Here is a 19,413-nt window from a genome sequence, read left to right as displayed (position 1 = left end):
TGGGCGGACCTAATTCGCCCATTCAAACGCGGCTGCTAAAGAAGACTAGCTCTGCAGGCAACGGAGTCAAGAGTAGAGCACGAGTGGCTGCGGTCATCCATTCTTGCTGCAGCTTAACCCGTGAGTACTGGAACTCCCCGGTTGCCGCATACTACAGTATCTTGAGATCCAGGTACTCAGTTCATAACAACCATGTAATAATGCTAGAAAAGCAGTTTTCACCTCCAGCATACTGTACTACAGTGGCCTCCTATCACCAGTTATTAATCCAGTCGGGCACAGGATCCGGACTATGGGTCGACTTTCATTAGGTCGACCAGATATGGTTGACAGGCATTTGGTTCATATGGTTAACACACATTTGGTCAACACGTTTTTTGGTTTCTTTTTACGAATTTTGGGAAATTTTCCTTCCTTGACTATCCATGTCACAAATCATAACCTTTAGTAACCTTGCGGTGAGCGAAGAGAAACACCGTGAGTGAAGCGAGGCGAGCAAAGCATTTCTACAAATCATGGTCACCAAAAATGCAAAAAAAGTGTGTTGACCATTGTCATGTCGAAGGTTTTGACCCTGTCAACTTAGTGCCTGTTGACCTCATGACTATAGACCTACTGAATGTAGATCTTCTATACCAAACCCGTCAGACATCTTTGAAATAAAATAGAAAAACAATATATAGGGAAGATACACTACCAGCTAAGTAGCAGTAACTACAGAAAGCAATGGTTGCCATTGGCCAGCATTCTCTGTGCCACAGGTGCCCTTCCCCAAGTTCCTATTACTACGATAGGTTAATATTTGTTACACAGCTAAAAAGAGCAGTTTACAGACCAAAAATAATCTATTATAGAAGCTGGTGCATCCCTCACACTCGTCGTATTTATATCAAGTAGTAGAAAACATTTGTTTACAAAGAAAACAGTGATCTTTATAACAGCAGGAAATAATAAGAATTTACTCACCGGTAATTCTATTTCTCGTAGTCCGTAGTGGATGCTGGGGACTCCGTCAGGACCATGGGGAATAGCGGCTCCGCAGGAGACAGGGCACAAAATTTAAAAGTTTGACCACTAGGTGGTGTGTACTGGCTCCTCCCCCTATGACCTTCCTCCAAGCCTCAGTTAGGATACTGTGCCCGGACGAGCGTACACAATAAGGAAGGATTTTGAATCCCGGGTAAGACTCATACCAGCCACACCAATCACACCGTACAACTTGTGATCTGAACCCAGTTAACAGTATGATAACGTAGGAGCCTCTGAAAAGATGGCTCGCAACAATAAACAACCCGATTTTTTTTTGTAACAATAACTATGTACAAGTATTGCAGACAATCCGCACTTGGGATGGGCGCCCAGCATCCACTACGGACTACGAGAAATAGAATTACCGGTGAGTAAATTCTTATTTTCTCTGACGTCCTAGTGGATGCTGGGGACTCCGTCAGGACCATGGGGATTATACCAAAGCTCCCAAACGGGCGGGAGAGTGCGGATGACTCTGCAGCACCGAATGAGAGAACTCCAGGTCCTCCTTAGCCAGGGTATCAAATTTGTAGAATTTTACAAACGTGTTCTCCCCTGACCACGTAGCTGCTCGGCAGAGTTGTAATGCCGAGACCCCTCGGGCAACCGCCCAAGATGAGCCCACCTTCCTTGTGGAGTGGGCATTGACAGATTTAGGCTGTGGCAGGCCTGCCACAGAATGTGCCAGTTGAATTGTGCTACAAATCCAACGAGCAATCGTCTGCTTAGAAGCAGGAGCACCCAGCTTGTTGGGTGCATACAGTATAAACAGCGAGTCAGATTTTCTGACTCCAGCCGTCCTTGAAATATATATTTTCAATGCTCTGACAACGTCCAGCAACTTGGAATCCTCCAAATCGCTAGTAGCCGCAGGCACCACAATAGGCTGGTTCAGGTGAAACGCTGATACCACCTTAGGCAGAAAATGAGGACGTGTCCTCAATTCTGCCCTGTCCGAATGGAAAATCAGATATGGGCTTTTATACGATAAAGCCGCCAATTCCGACACTCTCCTGGCTGAAGCCAGGGCCAGTAGCATGGTTACTTTCCATGTAAGATATTTCAAATCTACCGATTTGAGTGGCTCAAACCAATGGGATTTGAGAAAATCCAAAACTACATTGAGATCCCACGGTGCCACTGGGGGCACAACCGGGGGCTGTATATGTAGTACTCCTTTTACAAAAGTCTGGACTTCAGGAACTGAAGCCAATTCTTTCTGGAAGAAAATCGACAGGGCCGAAATTTGAACCTTAATGGACCCTAATTTGAGGCCCATAGATAATCCTGTTTGCAGGAAATGTAGGAATCGACCCAGTTGAAATTCCTCTGTCGGGGCCTTCCTGGCCTCACACCATGCAACATATTTTCTCCAAATGCGGTGATAATGTTGTGCAGTCATCTCCTTCCTGGCTTTGACCAGGGTAGGGATGACCTCTTCCGGAATGCCTTTTTCCCTTAGGATCCGGCGTTCAACCGCCATGCCGTCAAACGCAGCTGCGGTAAGTCTTGGAATAGACACGGTCTCTGCTGAAGCAGATCCCTTCTTAGAGGTAGAGGCCACGGATCTTCCGTGAGCATCTCCTGAAGTTCCGGGTACCAAGTCCTTCTTGGCCAGTCCGGAGCCACTAGTATCGTTCTTACTCCCCTTTGCCGTATAATTCTCAGTACCTTGGGTATGAGAGGCAGAGGAGGGAACACATACACTGACTGGTACACCCATGGTGTTACCAGAGCGTCCACAGCTATTGCCTGAGGGTCTCTTGACCTGGCGCAATACCTGTCCAGTTTTTTGTTGAGGCGGGACGCCATCATGTCCACCATTGGTCTTTCCCAATGGACTACAATCATGTGGTGAACACTGCTGACAGTGCTATCACATGATTTTCCGCCCAGCGAAGAATCCTTGCAGCTTCTGCCATTGCCCTCCTGCTTCTTGTGCCGCCCTGTCTGTTTACGTGGGCGACTGCCGTGATGTTGTCCGACTGGATCAACACCGTCTGACCCTGAAGCAGAGGTTTTGCCAGGCTTAGAGCATTGTAGATTGCTCTTAGTTCCAGTATATTTATGTGAAGAGACGTTTCCAGGCTTGACCACACGCCCTGGAAGTTTCTTCCTTGTGTGACCGCTCCCCAGCCTCTCAGGCTGGCATCCGTGGTCACTAGGACCCAGTTCTGTATGCCGAATCTGCGGCCCTCTAACAGATGAGCACTCTGCAACCACCATAGCAGAGAGACCCTTGTCCTTGTCGACAATTTTATCCGCTGATGCATCTGCAGATGCGATCCGGACCATTTGTCTAGCAGATCCCACTGAAAAATTCGTGCATGGAATCTGCCGAATGGAATCGCTTCGTAAGAAGCCACCATTTTTCCCAGGACTCTTGTGCATTGATGCACAGACACTGTCCCTGGTTTTAGGAGGTTCCTGACGAGTTCGGATAACTCCCTGGCTTTCTCCTCCGGAAGAAATACCTTTTTCTGAACAGTGTCCAGAATCATCCCTAGGAACAGCAGACGTGTCGTCGGGATCAGTTGGGATTTTGGAAAATTCAGAATCCACCCGTGCTGTTGGAGCACTACTTGAGTTAGTGCTACTCCGACCTCCAGCTGTTCTCTGGATCTTGCCCTTATCAGGAGATCGTCCAAGTAAGGGATAATTAATACGCCTTCTCTTCGAAGAAGGATCATCATTTCGGCCATTACCTTGGTAAAGACCCTGGGTGCCGTGGACAATCCAAACGGCAGCGTCTGAAACTGATAATGACAGTTTTGTACCACGAACCTGAGGTACCCTTGGTGTGAAGGGCAAATTGGGACATGAAGGTAAGCATCCTTGATGTCCAAGGACACCATAAAATCCCCTTCTTCCAGATTCGCTATCACTGCTCTGAGTGACTCCATCTTGAACTTGAATCTTTGTATGTACAGGTTCAGAGATTTCAGATTTAGAATAGGTCTTACCGAGCCGTCCGGCTTCGGTACCACAAATAGCGTGAAGTAATACCCCTTTCCCTGTTGTAGAAGGGGTACCTTGATTATCACCTGCTGAGAATACAGCTTGTGAATGGCTTCCAATACCGTCGCCATGTCTGAGGGAGACGTTGGCAAAGCAGATTTTAGGAACCGGCGAGGGGGAGACTTCTCGAATTCCAACCTGTAACCCTGAGATACTACCTGCAGGATCCAGGGGTCCACCTGCGAGTGAGCCCACTGTGCGCTGAAATTCTTGAGGCGACCCCCCACCGCCCCTGAGTCCGCTTGTAAGGTCCCAGCGTCATGCTGAGGCCTTTGCAGAAGCCGGGGAGGACTTCTGCTCCTGGGAAGGGGCTGCTTGCTGCAGTCTCTTACCCTTTCCTTTGCCTCGGGGCAAATATGAATGTCCTTTTGCTCGCTTGTTCTTATAGGAACGAAAGGACTGCGGCTGAAAAGACTGCGTCTTTTTCTGCTGGGAGGGGACTTGAGGTAAAAAGGTGGACTTCCCGGCTGTTGCCGTGGCTACCAAATCCGATAGACCGACCCCAAATAATTCCTCCCCTTTATACGGCAATACTTCCATATGCCGTTTGGAATCCGCATCGCCTGACCACTGTCGTGTCCATAGACTTCTTCTGGCAGATATGGACATCGCACTTACTCTTGATGCCAGAGTGCAGATATCCCTCTGTGCATCTCGCATATAAAGGAATGCATCCTTTAATTGCTCTATAGTCAATAAAATACTGTCCCTATCCAGGGTATCAATATTTTCAGTCAGGGAATCCGACCAAGCCACCCCAGCACTGCACATCCAGGCTGAGGCGATTGCTGGTCGCAGTATAACACCAGTATGTGTGTATATACTTTTTAGAGTATTTTCCAGCCTCCTATCAGCTGGATCCTTGAGGGCGGCCGTATCAGGAGACGGTAACGCCACTTGTTTGGATAAACGTGTGAGCGCCTTGTCCACCCTAGGGGGTGTTTCCCAGCGCGCCCTAACCTCTGGCGGGAAAGGGTATAACGCCAATAACTTCTTTGAAATTAGCAGTTTTTTATCAGGGGTAACCCACGCTTCATCACACACGTCATTCAATTCCTCTGATTCAGGAAAAACTACAGGTAGTTTTTTCAGACCCCACATAATACCCCTTTTTGTGGTACTTGCAGTATCAGAGATATGCAAAGCCTCCTTCATTGCCGTGATCATATAACGTGTGGCCCTACTGGAAAATACGTTCGTTTCTTCACCGTCGACACTAGATTCGGTGTCCGTGTCTGGGTCTGTGTCGACCGACTGAGGCAAAAGGCGTTTTACAGCCCCTGACTGTGTTTGAGACGCCTGTACAGGTACTAACTGGTTTGCCGGTCGTCTCATGTCGTCAACCGACTTTTGCAGCGTGCTGACATTATCACGTAATTCCATAAACAAAGCCATCCATTCCGGTGTCGACTCCCTAGGGGGTGACATCACCATTACCGGCAATTGCTCCGCCTCCACACCAACATCGTCCTCATACATGTCGACACACACGTACCGACACACAGCAGACACACAGGGAATGCTCTGATAGAAGACAGGACCCCACTAGCCCTTTGGGGAGACAGAGGGAGAGTTTGCCAGCACACACCAAAGCGCTATAATTATATAGGAACAACCTTATATAATGCTGCTTTCACATCGCAAAACCTGCTTTTGAAATGGTATTTGAAACGGTTCTTAAAATGGGTCTGAGCAGTTAAACCCCTTTCACATCTCATGTTGTAACCAGTAAATTACCATTTCATTACCGTTTTGGTACCTTTCACACTGAACCCGTTTCACCCATAGAAAACAGTGGTTGTCATTATAAATGGACTTTTCTGGCCCACACATTATTAATAATTATTAATGAATTCATTATTAATAATTTGGATAGTCGTACGATGGAACCCAGCAGCTTGAAGCATTTTTGCTATGTTTTTATATATGAGGGTATCCCAGGGTTGCCGACATTCTGGCTGCTCTCTGCGGGAGAGAGCAGCCAGGTCAGCACAGCAAGGGGGCAGGGGAGGGCTGGATGTGCTGAGGAGGCGGAGCAAGGGCGGGACGGAGGCGGAGCAAGGTCGGGACGGGGGCGGAGCAAGGGCGGGGTCTCGCTGACGCCCGCTTTAAGCCACGCCCCCCGCTCTGTAATGCCGCGATCTCCTGCATTACACTGCAGGGGGCGTGGCTATGATGACGCGATTCTGCAAGAATCGCGTCATCAACTGCCCGGACCGCCCACTTTACACACAAAGTGGGCGGACGGGCAGGGGAACCCCGGATTCCGGGAGACTTGCCTGCTCTTCCGTGGGGCCGGGAGGGACACCCGATTTTCGGGAGCCTCCCGGCCATTCCGGGAGAGTAGGCAAGTATGGGGTATCCTTGACTGTCCCAGTAATTTGGCAGCAGATTTCCTCATCCCCTCTGATCCTAAAGCAACTCCCTCACCTCTTCATCACTCCAATTAGACATTTTATAATGGCTTTGCAGTCTAAAAGTTTATAAAGCCACTCTCACATGTGTCTCCTGTGTTTTCCAAGCTGTTTCCTGGTTGTGGCTGCAAATACCGTTTCAGACCCTTTCACACTGCACAGTGAAATGGGACTGAAACGGGTAGGACCCTTCTTTTTTACCGTTTCAAAATACCTGTATTTTGAAAACGGTAAATTGAAGGGAACCCTTTCACATCGCAGCTTGACCCGTTTAGGAAGCCAGTTAAAACGGCAAAATACCGGGTACAAGCTGCGGTGTGAAAGGGGTATAAGTGTTGTTTCCTTATAGCTGCTTAAATATATATAATATCGCCAAAAAATGCCCCCCCTCTCTGTTTTTTTACCCTGTTTCTGTAGTGCAGTGCAGGGGAGAGCCTGGGAGCCTTCCTAGCAGCGGAGCTGTGTAGGAAAATGGTGCTGTGTGCTGAGGAGATAGGCCCCGCCCCCTATTCCGGCGGGCTCTTCTCCCGGTTTTTCTGAGACCTGCCAGGGGTGAAATACATCCATATAGCCTCATGGACTATATGTGATGTATTCTTTTTAGCCAGAAAGGTATTAACATTGCTGCCCAGGGCGCCCCCCCCAGCGCCCTGCACCCTCAGTGACCGCCGGTGTGAAGTGTGCCTGAGCGCAATGGCGCACAGCTGCAGTGCTGTGCGCTACCTCATGAAGACTGAAAAGCCTTCAGCCGCCGGTTTCTGGACCTCTTCTTACTTCGGCATCTGCAAGGGGGTCGGCGGCGCGGCTCCGGTGACCCATCCAGGCTGTACCTGTGATCGTCCCTCTGGAGCTAGTGTCCAGTAGCCTAAGAAGCAAATCCATCCTGCACGCAGGTGAGTTCACTTCTTCTCCCCTAGGTCCCTCGTTGCAGTGAGCCTGTTGCCAGCAGGACTCACTGAAAATAATAAAACTATCAAAACTTTTACTCTAAGCAGCTCTTTATGAGAGCCACCTAGATTGCACCCTGCTCGGACGGGCACAAAAACCTAACTGAGGCTTGGAGGAGGGTCATAGGGGGAGGAGCCAGTACACACCACCTAGTGGTCAAACTTTTAAATTTTGTGCCCTGTCTCCTGCGGAGCCGCTATTCCCCATGGTCCTGACGGAGTCCCCAGCATCCACTAGGACGTCAGAGAAATACAATTACAAACCCATTAATAAATTGTGTACAAAAATAGCAATGATAAAAAGTTTACAAAACATTGTGTACATATATACATATATATATATATATATATATATATATATATATATATATATATATATATATATATATATATATATATAGCCCAGATGGTTGTCCGGCCCTCTAACACCTGCTGTGGTGCCCGCTCTGTGTATTTGATATGCCCCAGGAAAATGAGCCGCACTCACAGACTTGTAGATAAGATAAACACTCCGGCGTAAGACAAAAAGAGTCACATAGCCTGGATGTAGTTCCAACGTTTTATGTCTTTATGACATTTTTTCAAGGATTTTTCCTTGAAAAAATGTCATAAAGACATGAAACGTTGGAACTACATCCAGGCTATGTGACTCTTTTGGTCTTACGCCGGAGTGTTTATCTTATCTACAAGTCTGTGAGTGCGGCTCATTTTCCTGGGGCATATATACAGGTTCAGTATCCCTTATCCAAAATGCTTGGGACCAGAGGTATTTTGGATATGGGATTTTTCCGTATTTTGGAATAATTGCATACCATAATGAGATATCATGGTGATGGGACCTAAATCTAAGCACAGAATGCATTTATGTTACATATACACCTTATACACCCAGCCTGAAGGTCATTTTAGCCAATATTTTTTATAACTTTGTGCATTAAACAAAGTGTGTGTACATTCACACAATTCATTTATGTTTCATATACACCTTATACACACAGCCTGAAGGTCATTTAATACAACAATTTTAATAACTTTGAGTATTAAACAAAGTTTGTGTACATTGAGCCATCAGAAAACAAAGGTTTCACTATCTCACTCTCACTCAAAAAAGTCCGTATTTCGGAATATTTCGTATTTCGGAATATTTGGATATGGGATACTCAACCTATATATATATATATATATATATACATATATATATATATATATATCCTTCAAGTCTCAGAGTGCCGCTGCCTGTTTGTACTACTTTCTATCAATCTGTTCCAAAGGCCGCTGCATATGTATATATAATACAAAAAACATACACATATACATTATAAACCACTGCAACACCAGTCAGTACTTACTTGTGACTGAGGCTTCTTTTGTTTCAGCAGACTGACTGGCTCGAAGATGCAAATCACATTGCCATATGAAGCTGCAATCTAGAGACAGATATATCCGTTAATACGCCACATTTCAGCTTCGGGATCCATTTAAAAGAAAAACTCCCAAAATAATATCTTTTTGGGTATTTTTTTTTTCAGGTGGTGCCAGTGTCGCCAATTTAATACAAAGTTGAATGGTAAGTTCACAGGTGTTACCAAAGCCAGGCATTCAATAAAAGCTGGGAGTGTGGAGTAGGGCAGGAATAGCTGGTGGATTGGTCTCATCACAGGTTCTCCTTACTATAAAATCTAAAGTTTGAATGATTTTTAGTAACAGAGAAACGGTTACATTTGAGTATGTTAAGGCAATGGAAATTTATAAGTGAATTGTTAAACCAAGTGACACATCAGCTTGGCAAAGCAAAATTTAACTAATACCATTTTTTAATTTAATCTTGCGTATGATACAAAGAGCTGTTTTAACCTTTCAAACATAACTGCACAGGGATACAAATACTAAATACAAGATTCCATATAGTACAGGTCACAAAATGGCATTATCTGTGAAATTTACTGCTAAAATCCTGTGTAAGGGATTCAGACTTGCCTCCTGTGCAGGCATCCTGTATATCACCAAGTAATGGAGCTGCCTGAAAGCACTAGAACAGGTTGCTCTGCCTTATTTTCAGTAATGGGGGTCAAAGTAAGCCTGTATAGAATGGTATATCATATCGGCACTTACCTTTTTTTAATCTAACCTACCAGTCCGTGATCAATTGTCAAAATTAAGTTAAACTCAAATACAGAAACCGGAGTGGCTGAGCATTCACATAGGGCTCAGCGTAATCCCCGGAAAAAAGCCTGCTGCTGGAGTAACTCAGGTCCTCATTCAGCATGGATCGCATTTGTAAAACTGCTCGCAGCTTTGCAAATGCAATCAATACTAATGCAAGTGCAGTAAGCGGTATTAAACACCTCAATACTGCATCTGTAATCCCAGCGCTGTGATCGCGTTGCAGCATGGGATCAACATTGCGACCGATGTTCACCAAAGACTGCCAGCTGAGTAAGAATCAGTATATAGCCAGCAAAATGAACACTTCTTGCTGCAAATTCATACCAAGGTATGTGTCTTCAGCCATAAAATATGGCACTATATAAATATAGTATCATTTTTGTGATGATTGTATGCCAATTTTGAATTTCAGCAGCAGAATTTCATTTTATCTGATTAAAGAGAGACTATTGCACTACAATTCTGCACAGACAGATTCTAATTAGGTCACTTTTCCCTGAGCTTATTGATGTAAAATAAATAAATAAATCGTAGATAATGGATGAATATAAACAAATTTGTCATTTTAGAAGGCTTTTATTGCTTCTCATTCAAACTAAACAAAGCCCTACAAAAAGCCTTTAATCTTTTAAGAAAAAGATTTTGAGATAGAACATACTTGCAAATGTAAAGCTTTTTGAAATTTTTATCATTACAACTAATCAAAACAGATCTAATGGTGCTCATCAGAGCCCTGAATTTACAGGCTCACTACTCTTCAATAACAGTGAACTTCTATGAATCTAAGGTGGGCAGTGATGCACAGGATCCTGGGAACGGAGCAACTACTGTAGAGCCACAAATTGTTAATGGTGACAACAGTGGCTTCTATAATGGGCGTGTCCACAGGCCGATGGTTTAAGGGGGTCACACAACGCACACCCTGCACCCACTGCATTTACTTATCTCCACGTCCTAACAGCCATTGATAAAATATTACTGAAGATGATGCTGGAAATATGGGGCATGTGCAGAAGACTCTAGTACAGCACCAGAGACGTTGTGATCCTCTGCTCATGCACCTTATCTTTCAGGGGGCAGGGGGCCCACAGATGGGTGCATACCAAGCCCCTTAAGGGGAATTCAATTGTTTTTGTTCTGCAGTCACAATTGCTACTCTGTATGGTCCCAATAAGCCGCAGGAAGACATTTCTTCTTGCAGGCCCCGGCACTCATGATGAGAAATGTGCACAAAGGGACCAGTTAGGGCTCCCAAACGGCACTTTCAGTTCTCACCCAGAACTTTAGTAGGGTCTAGCCGTTTTACGCAGCTATACCTGGCCCTTCTGGGTGCGATCAATACACTAAACAAAAAACATAAACAAAAAATGTAATTGCATAATTTCCAGTCACTTTAGACCGGAGAACTGGACAAAGGGACAATTGAATACCCTCCTCTTCAGTGTTAAAATTCCCCAGAGAGAAAATGCAATAAAATACAAGTTAATGAAATCTATTTGAACATTATCTCTATCAAGAAGACTTAAGGCCCATACACACTGGGTGATATTGATCTCAAAGTAACTCAATTTTGGCATTTTGAGCTACTTTGAGCTCAAACTCGCCCTGTGTGTATGGGCTAGCGATGAGCATCATCGCTAGCCGCCGCTGTTCGCCGGACTGTTTCTACAGCCGAGTGAAGTACTTTCCACAGTCTCCTACTGTGGAAAGTGCTTCACCCACCTGGTGAACATCGCTGGCACTGGGAAAATAGCTCAGTGTGTACGCACTGAGTTATTTTCATGCCAGCGAAGTCCACGAACATCGCTGTGCATACACGCTGGGCAAAAATGCCCAGTGTGTACGCACCTTTATAGCTAAAACTGTAGTTTTTTTACTCTCTTATAACAAGCCAAAAGTGTAACTAGGACAAATAAAAGGACTAATCACTTATAAAAAAGATGTTTATCCAAGGTGAGCGTGAATATGGGGTAGTGGTTTACAGTGAACAAAGGATTTCTTATTAGGGTATACAATTTGTTTGTGTGTGAATATATGCAGAGTAGTATCGCAGTAGTCTCACTTTGATTTTCCAGAAAACAGATGTGCTCTCTAGACTGGGGGGCTGATTCAATTAGCCACGATGTGGCCAAAAATCGCTCAATGTAGGTTAAAATCCCGGGCTGTGACTTTAGAAGTCTACTTTAAGTTAACGCTGGTCTCAGTGGGTGTCTATGCATATTTGTGCTACTCCCGACTTATTTCAAAAAGCAAAAATGTTGGGGCACCCATCCCAAATGAATACATGTATTTAAAGGTTTCTAAATAGGAAAATATAGGCCATAAAGACATGTAATTTTTAATGCAATTTTTTCTAAACAGCAGAAAAAATAAGATTTTAAACCTACCGGTAAATCTATTTCTCCTAGTCCGTAGAGGATGCTGGGGACTCCGTAAGGACCATGGGGTATAGACGGGCTCCGCAGGAGATAGGGCACCTAAAAAGAACTTTGACTATGGGTGTGCACTGGCTCCTCCCTCTATGCCCCTCCTCCAGACCTCAGTTAGAGAACTGTGCCCAGAGGAGATGGACAATACAAGGCAGGATTTAGTAATCCAAGGGCAAGATTCATACCAGCCCACACCAATCATACCATGTAACCTGGAACATACATAACCAGTTAACAGTATGAACAAACGACAGTAACGGTCCAAGACCGATGTCAACTGTAACATAACCCTTATGTAAGCAACAACTATATACAAGTCTTGCAGAGTTTCCGCACTGGGACGGGCGCCCAGCATCCTCTACGGACTAGGAGAAATAGATTTACCGGTAGGTTTAAAATCTTATTTTCTCTTACGTCCTAGAGGATGCTGGGGACTCCGTAAGAACCATGGGGTTTATACCAAAGCATCCAATTGGGCGGGAGAGTGCGGATGACTCTGCAGCACCGACTGAGCAAACGCTAGGTCCTCATCAGCCAGGGTATCAAACTTGTAGAATGTAAGTGTTTGACCCCGACCACGTCGCCGCTCTGCAAAGTTGTAAAGCCAAGACGCCTCGGGCAGCCGCCCAAGAAGAGCCCACCTTCCTAGTGGAATGGGCCTTAACCGAATTTGGTACCGGCAATCCAGCCGTAGAGTGAGCCTGCTGAATCGTATTACAGATCCAGCGAGCAATAGTCTGCTTTGAAGCAGGAGCGCCAATCTTATTGGCCGCATACAGGACAAACAGAGCCTCTGTTTTCCTAATTTTAGCCGTCCTGGCTACATACATTTTTAAGGCCCTGACTACGTCCAGGGATCTGGAATCCTCCAGGTCACCAGTAGCCACAGGCACCACAATAGGTTGATTCATATGGAACGACGAAACCACTTTAGGCAAAAATTGCGGACGTGTCCTCAATTCAGCTCGATCCACATGAAAAATCAAGTAGGGGCTCTTGTGTGATAGAGCCGCCAATTCTGACACTCGCCTTGCTGATGCTAAGGCCAACAACATTACCACCTTCCAGGTAAGAAATTTCAATTGAACCTTGTTAAGCGGTTCAAACCAGTGTGATTTTAGAAACTGCAACACCACGTTCAGGTCCCATGGTGCCACTGGAGGCACAAAAGGGGGCTGGGTGTGCAGCACTCCCTTTACAAACGTCTGGACTTCTGGAAGAGAAGCCAATTCCTTCTGAAAGAAAATCGAGAGGGCCGAAATATGTACCTTAACCGAGCCTAATTTCAGGCCCATATCCACTCCTGTCTATAGGAAGTGGAGAAGACGACCCAAATAAAAATCTTCCGTAGGTGCATTCTTGGTCTTACACCAAGACACATACTTTCGCCAGATACGGTGATAATGTTTTATCGTCACCTCCTTCCTAGCCTTTATTAAAGTAGGGATGACCTCTTCCGGAATCCCCTTTTTTGCTAGGATTCGGCGTTCAACCGCCATGCCGTCAAACGTAACCGCGGTAAGTCTTGAAATACACAGGGACCCTGCTGCAACAGGTCTTCCCTCAGAGGAAGAGGCCAGGGGTCTCCTGTGAGCATCTCTTGTAGATCCGAGTACCAAGCTCTTCGAGGCCAGTCTGGTACAACGAGAATCGTCTGTACTCTTCTTCGTCTTATGATCCTCAACACTTTCGTGATGAGAGGAAGAGGAGGGAACACGTATTCCGAGTCGAACACCCACGGTGTTACCAGTGCGTCTACTGCTACTGCCTGAAGGTCCCGAGACCTGGCGCAATACCTCCGAAGTTTTTTGTTGAGGCGTGACGCCATCATGTCTATTTGAGGAGTTCCCCAAAGACGTGTTACGTCTGCAAAGACTTCTTGATGAAGTCCCCACACTCCTGGATGGAGATAGTGTCTGCTGAGGAAGTCTGCTTCCCAGTTGTCCACTCCCGGAATGAAGACAGCCGACAGAGCGCTTACATGATTTTCAGCCCAGCGAAGGATCCTTGTGGCTTCCGCCATTGCGACTCTGCTTCTTGTCCCGCCTTGGCGGTTCACATGAGCCACTGCTGTGACATTGTCTGATTGAATCAGAAACGGAAGGTTTCGAAGAAAACTCTCCGCTTGACGAAGGCCGTTGTAAATGGCCCTGAGTTCCAACACATTGATGTGTAGACAGGACTCCTGGTCTGACCAAAGACCCTGAAAGGTCTTTCCCTGTGTGAGCGCTCCCCATCCTCGGAGGCTCGCGTCCGTGGTAACCAGGATCCAGTCCTGAATCCCGAACCGGCGACCCTCCAGCAGGTGAGCACTCTGCAACCACCACAGGAGGGACACTCTGGTTCCTGGGGACAGAGTTATTTTCCGATGTAAATGCAGATGGGACCCGGACCACTTGTCCAGAAGGTCCCATTGAAAAGTCCTTGCATGGAACCTTCCCGAAGGGAATGGCCTCGTAGGCCGCCACCATTTTCCCAAGAACTCGAGTGCATTGGTGAACTGACACCCTTTTCGGTTTTAGCAGGTCTCTGACCATGTTCTGGATGTCTTGGGCTTTCTCTATTGGGAGAAAGACCTTCATTTGTTCCGTATCCAGTATCATACCTAGGAACGGTAGACGAGTTGTCGGAATCAACTGTGACTTCAGTAGATTTAGAATCCAACCGTGTTGCTGGAGCACTCTCAGAGAGAGCGCCACACTGCTCAGTAATTTCTCTCTTGATCTCGCTTTTATCAGGAGATCGTCCAAGTATGGGATAATTGTGACTCCATGCTTGCGCAGGACCACCATCATTTCCGCCATTATCTTGGTGAAAATCCTCGGGGCCGTGGAAAGTCCAAACGGCAACGTCTGAAATTGGTAATGACAAACCTGTACAGCGAATCTCAGGTATTCCTGACGGGGGGCATATATGGGGACTTGAAGGTACGCATCCTTTATGTCCAGAGACACCATAAACTCCCCCTCCTCCATGTTGGCTATTATCACTCTGAGTGATTCCATTTTGAATTTGAATCTTTTTATGTACAGGTTTAGGGATTTCATATTCAAAATCGGTCTGACCGAACCGTCCGGTTTCGGGACCACAAATAGGGTTGAGTAGTAACTTCTTCCCTGCTGGTGCAGGGGAACCTTGATTATCACTTGCTGTATACACAGCGTTTGAATTGCAGCTAACACTACATCCTTTTCCAATGTGGAAGCTGGTAGGGCCGACTTGAAAAATCGGCGCGGGGGCACCTCCTCGAATTCTAGTTTGTAACCCTGTGAAACTATATCCAACACCCAGGGATTCAGGTCCGATCTGACCCATGCCTGACTGAAAAGTCGAAGACGTGCCCCCACCGGTGCGGACTCCCTCAGGGCAGCCCCAGCGTCATGCTGTGGGTTTTGGAGCAGCCGGGGAGGACTTTTGTTCCTGGGCACCTGCCGAAGCAGGTGCTCTCTTGCCTCTGCCCTTACCTCTGGCGAGGAAAGAGGATTCCCGACCTCTTTTGGACTTGTGCGACCGAAAGGACTGTATCTGATAAGGTGTTGCTTTCTTTTGCTGTTGGGGAATATATGGTGAAAAATTTGATTTACCTGCTGTAGCTGTGGAAACCAGGTCCGTCAGCCCATCCCCAAACAATACATCACCCTTATAGGGTAGTACTTCCATATGTTTTTTGGAATCCGCATCACCCGTCCATTGGCGAGTCCATAAGGATCTTCTCGCGGAGATAGACATGGCATTGGCCCTAGAAGCTAGCAATCCAATGTCCCTTTGAGCATCCCTCATAAATAAGACTGCGTCTTCTATATGGGCTAGAGTTAGGAATATAGTATCCTTATCCATAGTATCAAATTGATCTGTCAGCTCATCTGTCCAAGCTACAATTGCGCTACACACCCATGCCGACGCAATCGTCAGTCTTAGCACAGCACCCGTATGAGAATAAAAACCCTTTAAGGTAGTTTCTTGCCTGCGATCTGCAGGGTCCTTAAGGGCCGCTGTGTCAGGAGACGGTAGCGCCACTTTCTTGGACAAGCGCGTCAGGGCCTTGTCCACAGTGGGGGGTAATTCCCAAATCTCTCTGTCCTGCTTAGGGAAAGGGTATGCCATAAAACTTCTTTTGGGGATCTGCGGTCTCTTATCCGGAGTCTCCCAAGCTTTTCCAAAGAACTCATTTAATTCATGAGATGTGGGAAAATTAATAATCTGTTTCTTTTCCTTAAACACCTTGTGTCGGGGATCAAGGGTTCATCCACAATATGCAACACATCCCTTATTGCCACAATCATACACTGAATAGTTTTAGTCACCCTAGGGTGCAATTTTACTTCGTCACAGTCGACACTGGAATCAGAATCCGTGTCGGTAGTAGTGTCTTGTGTTAAGGGACGCTTTTGAGACCCCGACGGGCCCTGTGAGTCGGTCCAATCTGAGGATTGACCGCCTGATGTCCCCCCTAAACCAGCCTTATCAAGCCTTTTATGTAAAGATGTCACACTTGCATGCAACGTATGCCACATGTCCATCCAATCTGGAGTCGGCACAACCGACGGGGACACACCACTCATTTGCTCCACCTCCTCCTTGGAGAAGCCTTCCGCCTCAGACATGTCGACACACACGTACCGACACCCCACACACACAGGGAGTTACCTATAAGGGGACAAAACCCCAACCAGGCCCTTAGGAGAGACAGAGAGATAGAGTATGCCAGCACACACCCAGCGCTTAAAAACACTGGAATATATGACCAGATAGCGCTGTTATATGTTTATAATTGTAATCTCCACTCACTGAGTCGCCAAAGTGCTCCCCTCCTCCTTTTTCCAACCTGTGAAGCTCAGCAGCGGAGAGAACAGAGAGCCAGCGTTTTCTCATGCAGCCTCTGTGGAGAAAATGGCGCTGGTTAGTGCTGAGTATCAAGCCCCGCCCACCCGACGGCAGGCTTCGGTCCCATCATCATATACTAATAAAATGGCGGGGGTCCGCGGATTTACTGTCCCACAGCCTAATCCATCGTATTTATGGCCAAATTGATGTTTATTGCTGCCCAGGGCGCCCCCCCTGCGCCCTGCACCCTTCAGTGCCTGCTTGTGTGCGTGTGACTGGGAGCAATGGCGCGCAGCTTACCGCTGCGCGCTTACCTCGTGAAGATCTGATGTCTTCTGCCGCCTGAAGTCTTTTCCTCAATACTCACCTGGCTTCTATCTTCGGCATCTGTGAGGAGGACGGCGGCGCGGCTCCGGGACGAACCCCAGGTGAGACCTGTGTTCCGACTCCCTCTGGAGCTAATGGTGTCCAGTAGCCTAGAAGCAGTGCCCAACTTTACAAGCCAGCTCTGCTTCTCTCTCCTCGGTCCCACGATGCAGGGAGCCTGTTGCCAACAGGACTCCCTGAAAATAAAAAAACGAACAAAATTCTTTTTCCACAGAAAACTCTGGAGAGCTCTCTGCAGTGCACCCATTCTCCCCTGGGTACAAGATCTAAATGAGGTCTGGAGGAGGGGCATAGAGGGAGGAGCCAGTGCACACCCATAGTCAAAGTTCTTTTTAGGTGCCCTATCTCCTGCGGAGCCCGTCTATACCCCATGGTCCTTACGGAGTCCCCAGCATCCTCTAGGACGTAAGAGAAATTAGTTAAATTTTGTGGTTTATGTATGATGGGTGTTGTATTAATGGGAAACGGGTTTTTGAACTTTAAGAAAAGAGATGCAAGTGTTTGTTTGTTTTTCAAACTTGTACACCCAGACTAAAATATCACTATACAGACAATGTAATGTACTCCAAAATACTTTTGTAACATGTAGGATAGTATGGCTTTAAAAACTACGCTTGACTGAATCTTGCCCTCACATGGTGAAAACTTTTTGTATGACTAAAGGCTGGGTACACATGGTAAGATTTTTACTATGTTAAGATATCCTACACTATTTCCCTTGAAATTCCCTGAGCTCCTGAACCAACAAAATAGTGCATACACGGTAAGATATAGCATAAGATTTGGCACAATAGATTTAAGATGAAGCATTTCACTTTATTTACATAATGGGCATGGATTAAGGGGAGGGTGAGGGCTTTAGGGTGGACTGAGTGACTGTGAGGACGCAAATCAGATACAATATCGTACGTTACATGCACACGGTACGATATGCACTAGATAGGGTACTATTTAACCAAAATTGAGCTGCATGTTCATACGACATAGAATCTCAGATACGACCCGCGGAAGTGCGCACTGCACTATATCGCATACAATATAGTGCGTACACGGTGCGATATAGTGCACTATATCGCACTCTAGACAGATAGTGGGGGTCATTCAGAGTTGATCGTGCAAACACTATGCCGCCGCCCACTGGGGAGTGTATTTTAGCTTAGCAGAAGTGCAAACGCATGTGCAGCCGAGCTCTGCAAAAACAGTTTGTGCAGTTTCTGAGTAGCTCTGAACCTACTCAGCGCTTGCGATCACTTCCGCCTATTCGTGTCCGGATTTGACGTCATACACCAGTCAAGTAAATGCCCAGACACGCCTGCGTTTTTGCAAACACTCCCTGAAAACGGTCAGTTGACACCCAGAAACCCCCCCTTCCTGTCAATCTTCTTGCGGTCCCCCCAGTGCGAAGGAAAACTTCACTAGAACCTGTGCACAACCACAACGGGCTTTGTACCTGTACGTCGCGCGCGCGCATTGCGGAGCAATGCCGATTTTGCCGATTTTTAGCCTGATCGCTGCGCTGCTAACTATGGCAGCTAGCGATCAACTCGGAATGACCCCCAGTGTGCGATGCAGTGCAAAAAAAATTGCACCGTGTGGACCTAGCTTCAGGCTACAGAGGGAAAAATAAGATTTTACTTACCGATAAATCTATTTCTCGTAGTCCGTAGTGGATGCTGGGGACTCCGTCAGGACCATGGGGAATAGCGGCTCCGCAGGAGACAGGGCACAAAAGCAAGCTTTTAGGATCACATGGTGTGTACTGGCTCCTCCCCCTATGACCCTCCTCCAAGCCTCAGTTAGGTACTGTGCCCGGACGAGCGTACACAATAAGGAAGGATCTTGAATCCCGGGTAAGACTCATACCAGCCACACCAATCACACCGTACAACTTGTGATCTGAACCCAGTTAACAGTATGATAACAATGAAGTAGCCTCTAAAAAAGATGGCTCACAACAATAATAACCCGATTTTTGTAACAATAACTATGTACAAGTAATGCAGACAATCCGCACTTGGGATGGGCGCCCAGCATCCACTACGGACTACGAGAAATAGATTTATCGGTAAGTAAAATCTTATTTTCTCTAACGTCCTAGTGGATGCTGGGGACTCCGTCAGGACCATGGGGATTATACCAAAGCTCCCAAACGGGCGGGAGAGTGCGGATGACTCTGCAGCACCGAATGAGAGAACTCCA

General features: G+C 46.6%; 1 protein-coding gene across 4 annotated transcripts in view; it reads right to left on the bottom strand.

Annotated features, from left to right (window-relative positions):
• DMXL1 (Dmx like 1) overlaps window positions 1–19,413 on the bottom strand; it is a 444,894-nt gene that overhangs the window by 297,855 nt on the left and 127,626 nt on the right. For all 4 annotated transcript variants that reach the window (XM_063964182.1, XM_063964179.1, XM_063964181.1 and 1 more), the window contains exon 3: window positions 8,758–8,835. In XM_063964182.1, the coding sequence (XP_063820252.1) occupies window positions 8,758–8,835 (78 nt within the window). The remainder of the gene's footprint in view (window positions 1–8,757; window positions 8,836–19,413) is intronic.

This window comes from Pseudophryne corroboree, chromosome 1 (assembly GCF_028390025.1).
Source record: "Pseudophryne corroboree isolate aPseCor3 chromosome 1, aPseCor3.hap2, whole genome shotgun sequence".
NCBI classification, from domain to species: domain Eukaryota; kingdom Metazoa; phylum Chordata; class Amphibia; order Anura; family Myobatrachidae; genus Pseudophryne; species Pseudophryne corroboree.
The sequence above is the reverse complement of the archived record's forward strand: the minus strand, read 5'-3'. Positions and strand labels throughout refer to the sequence as shown.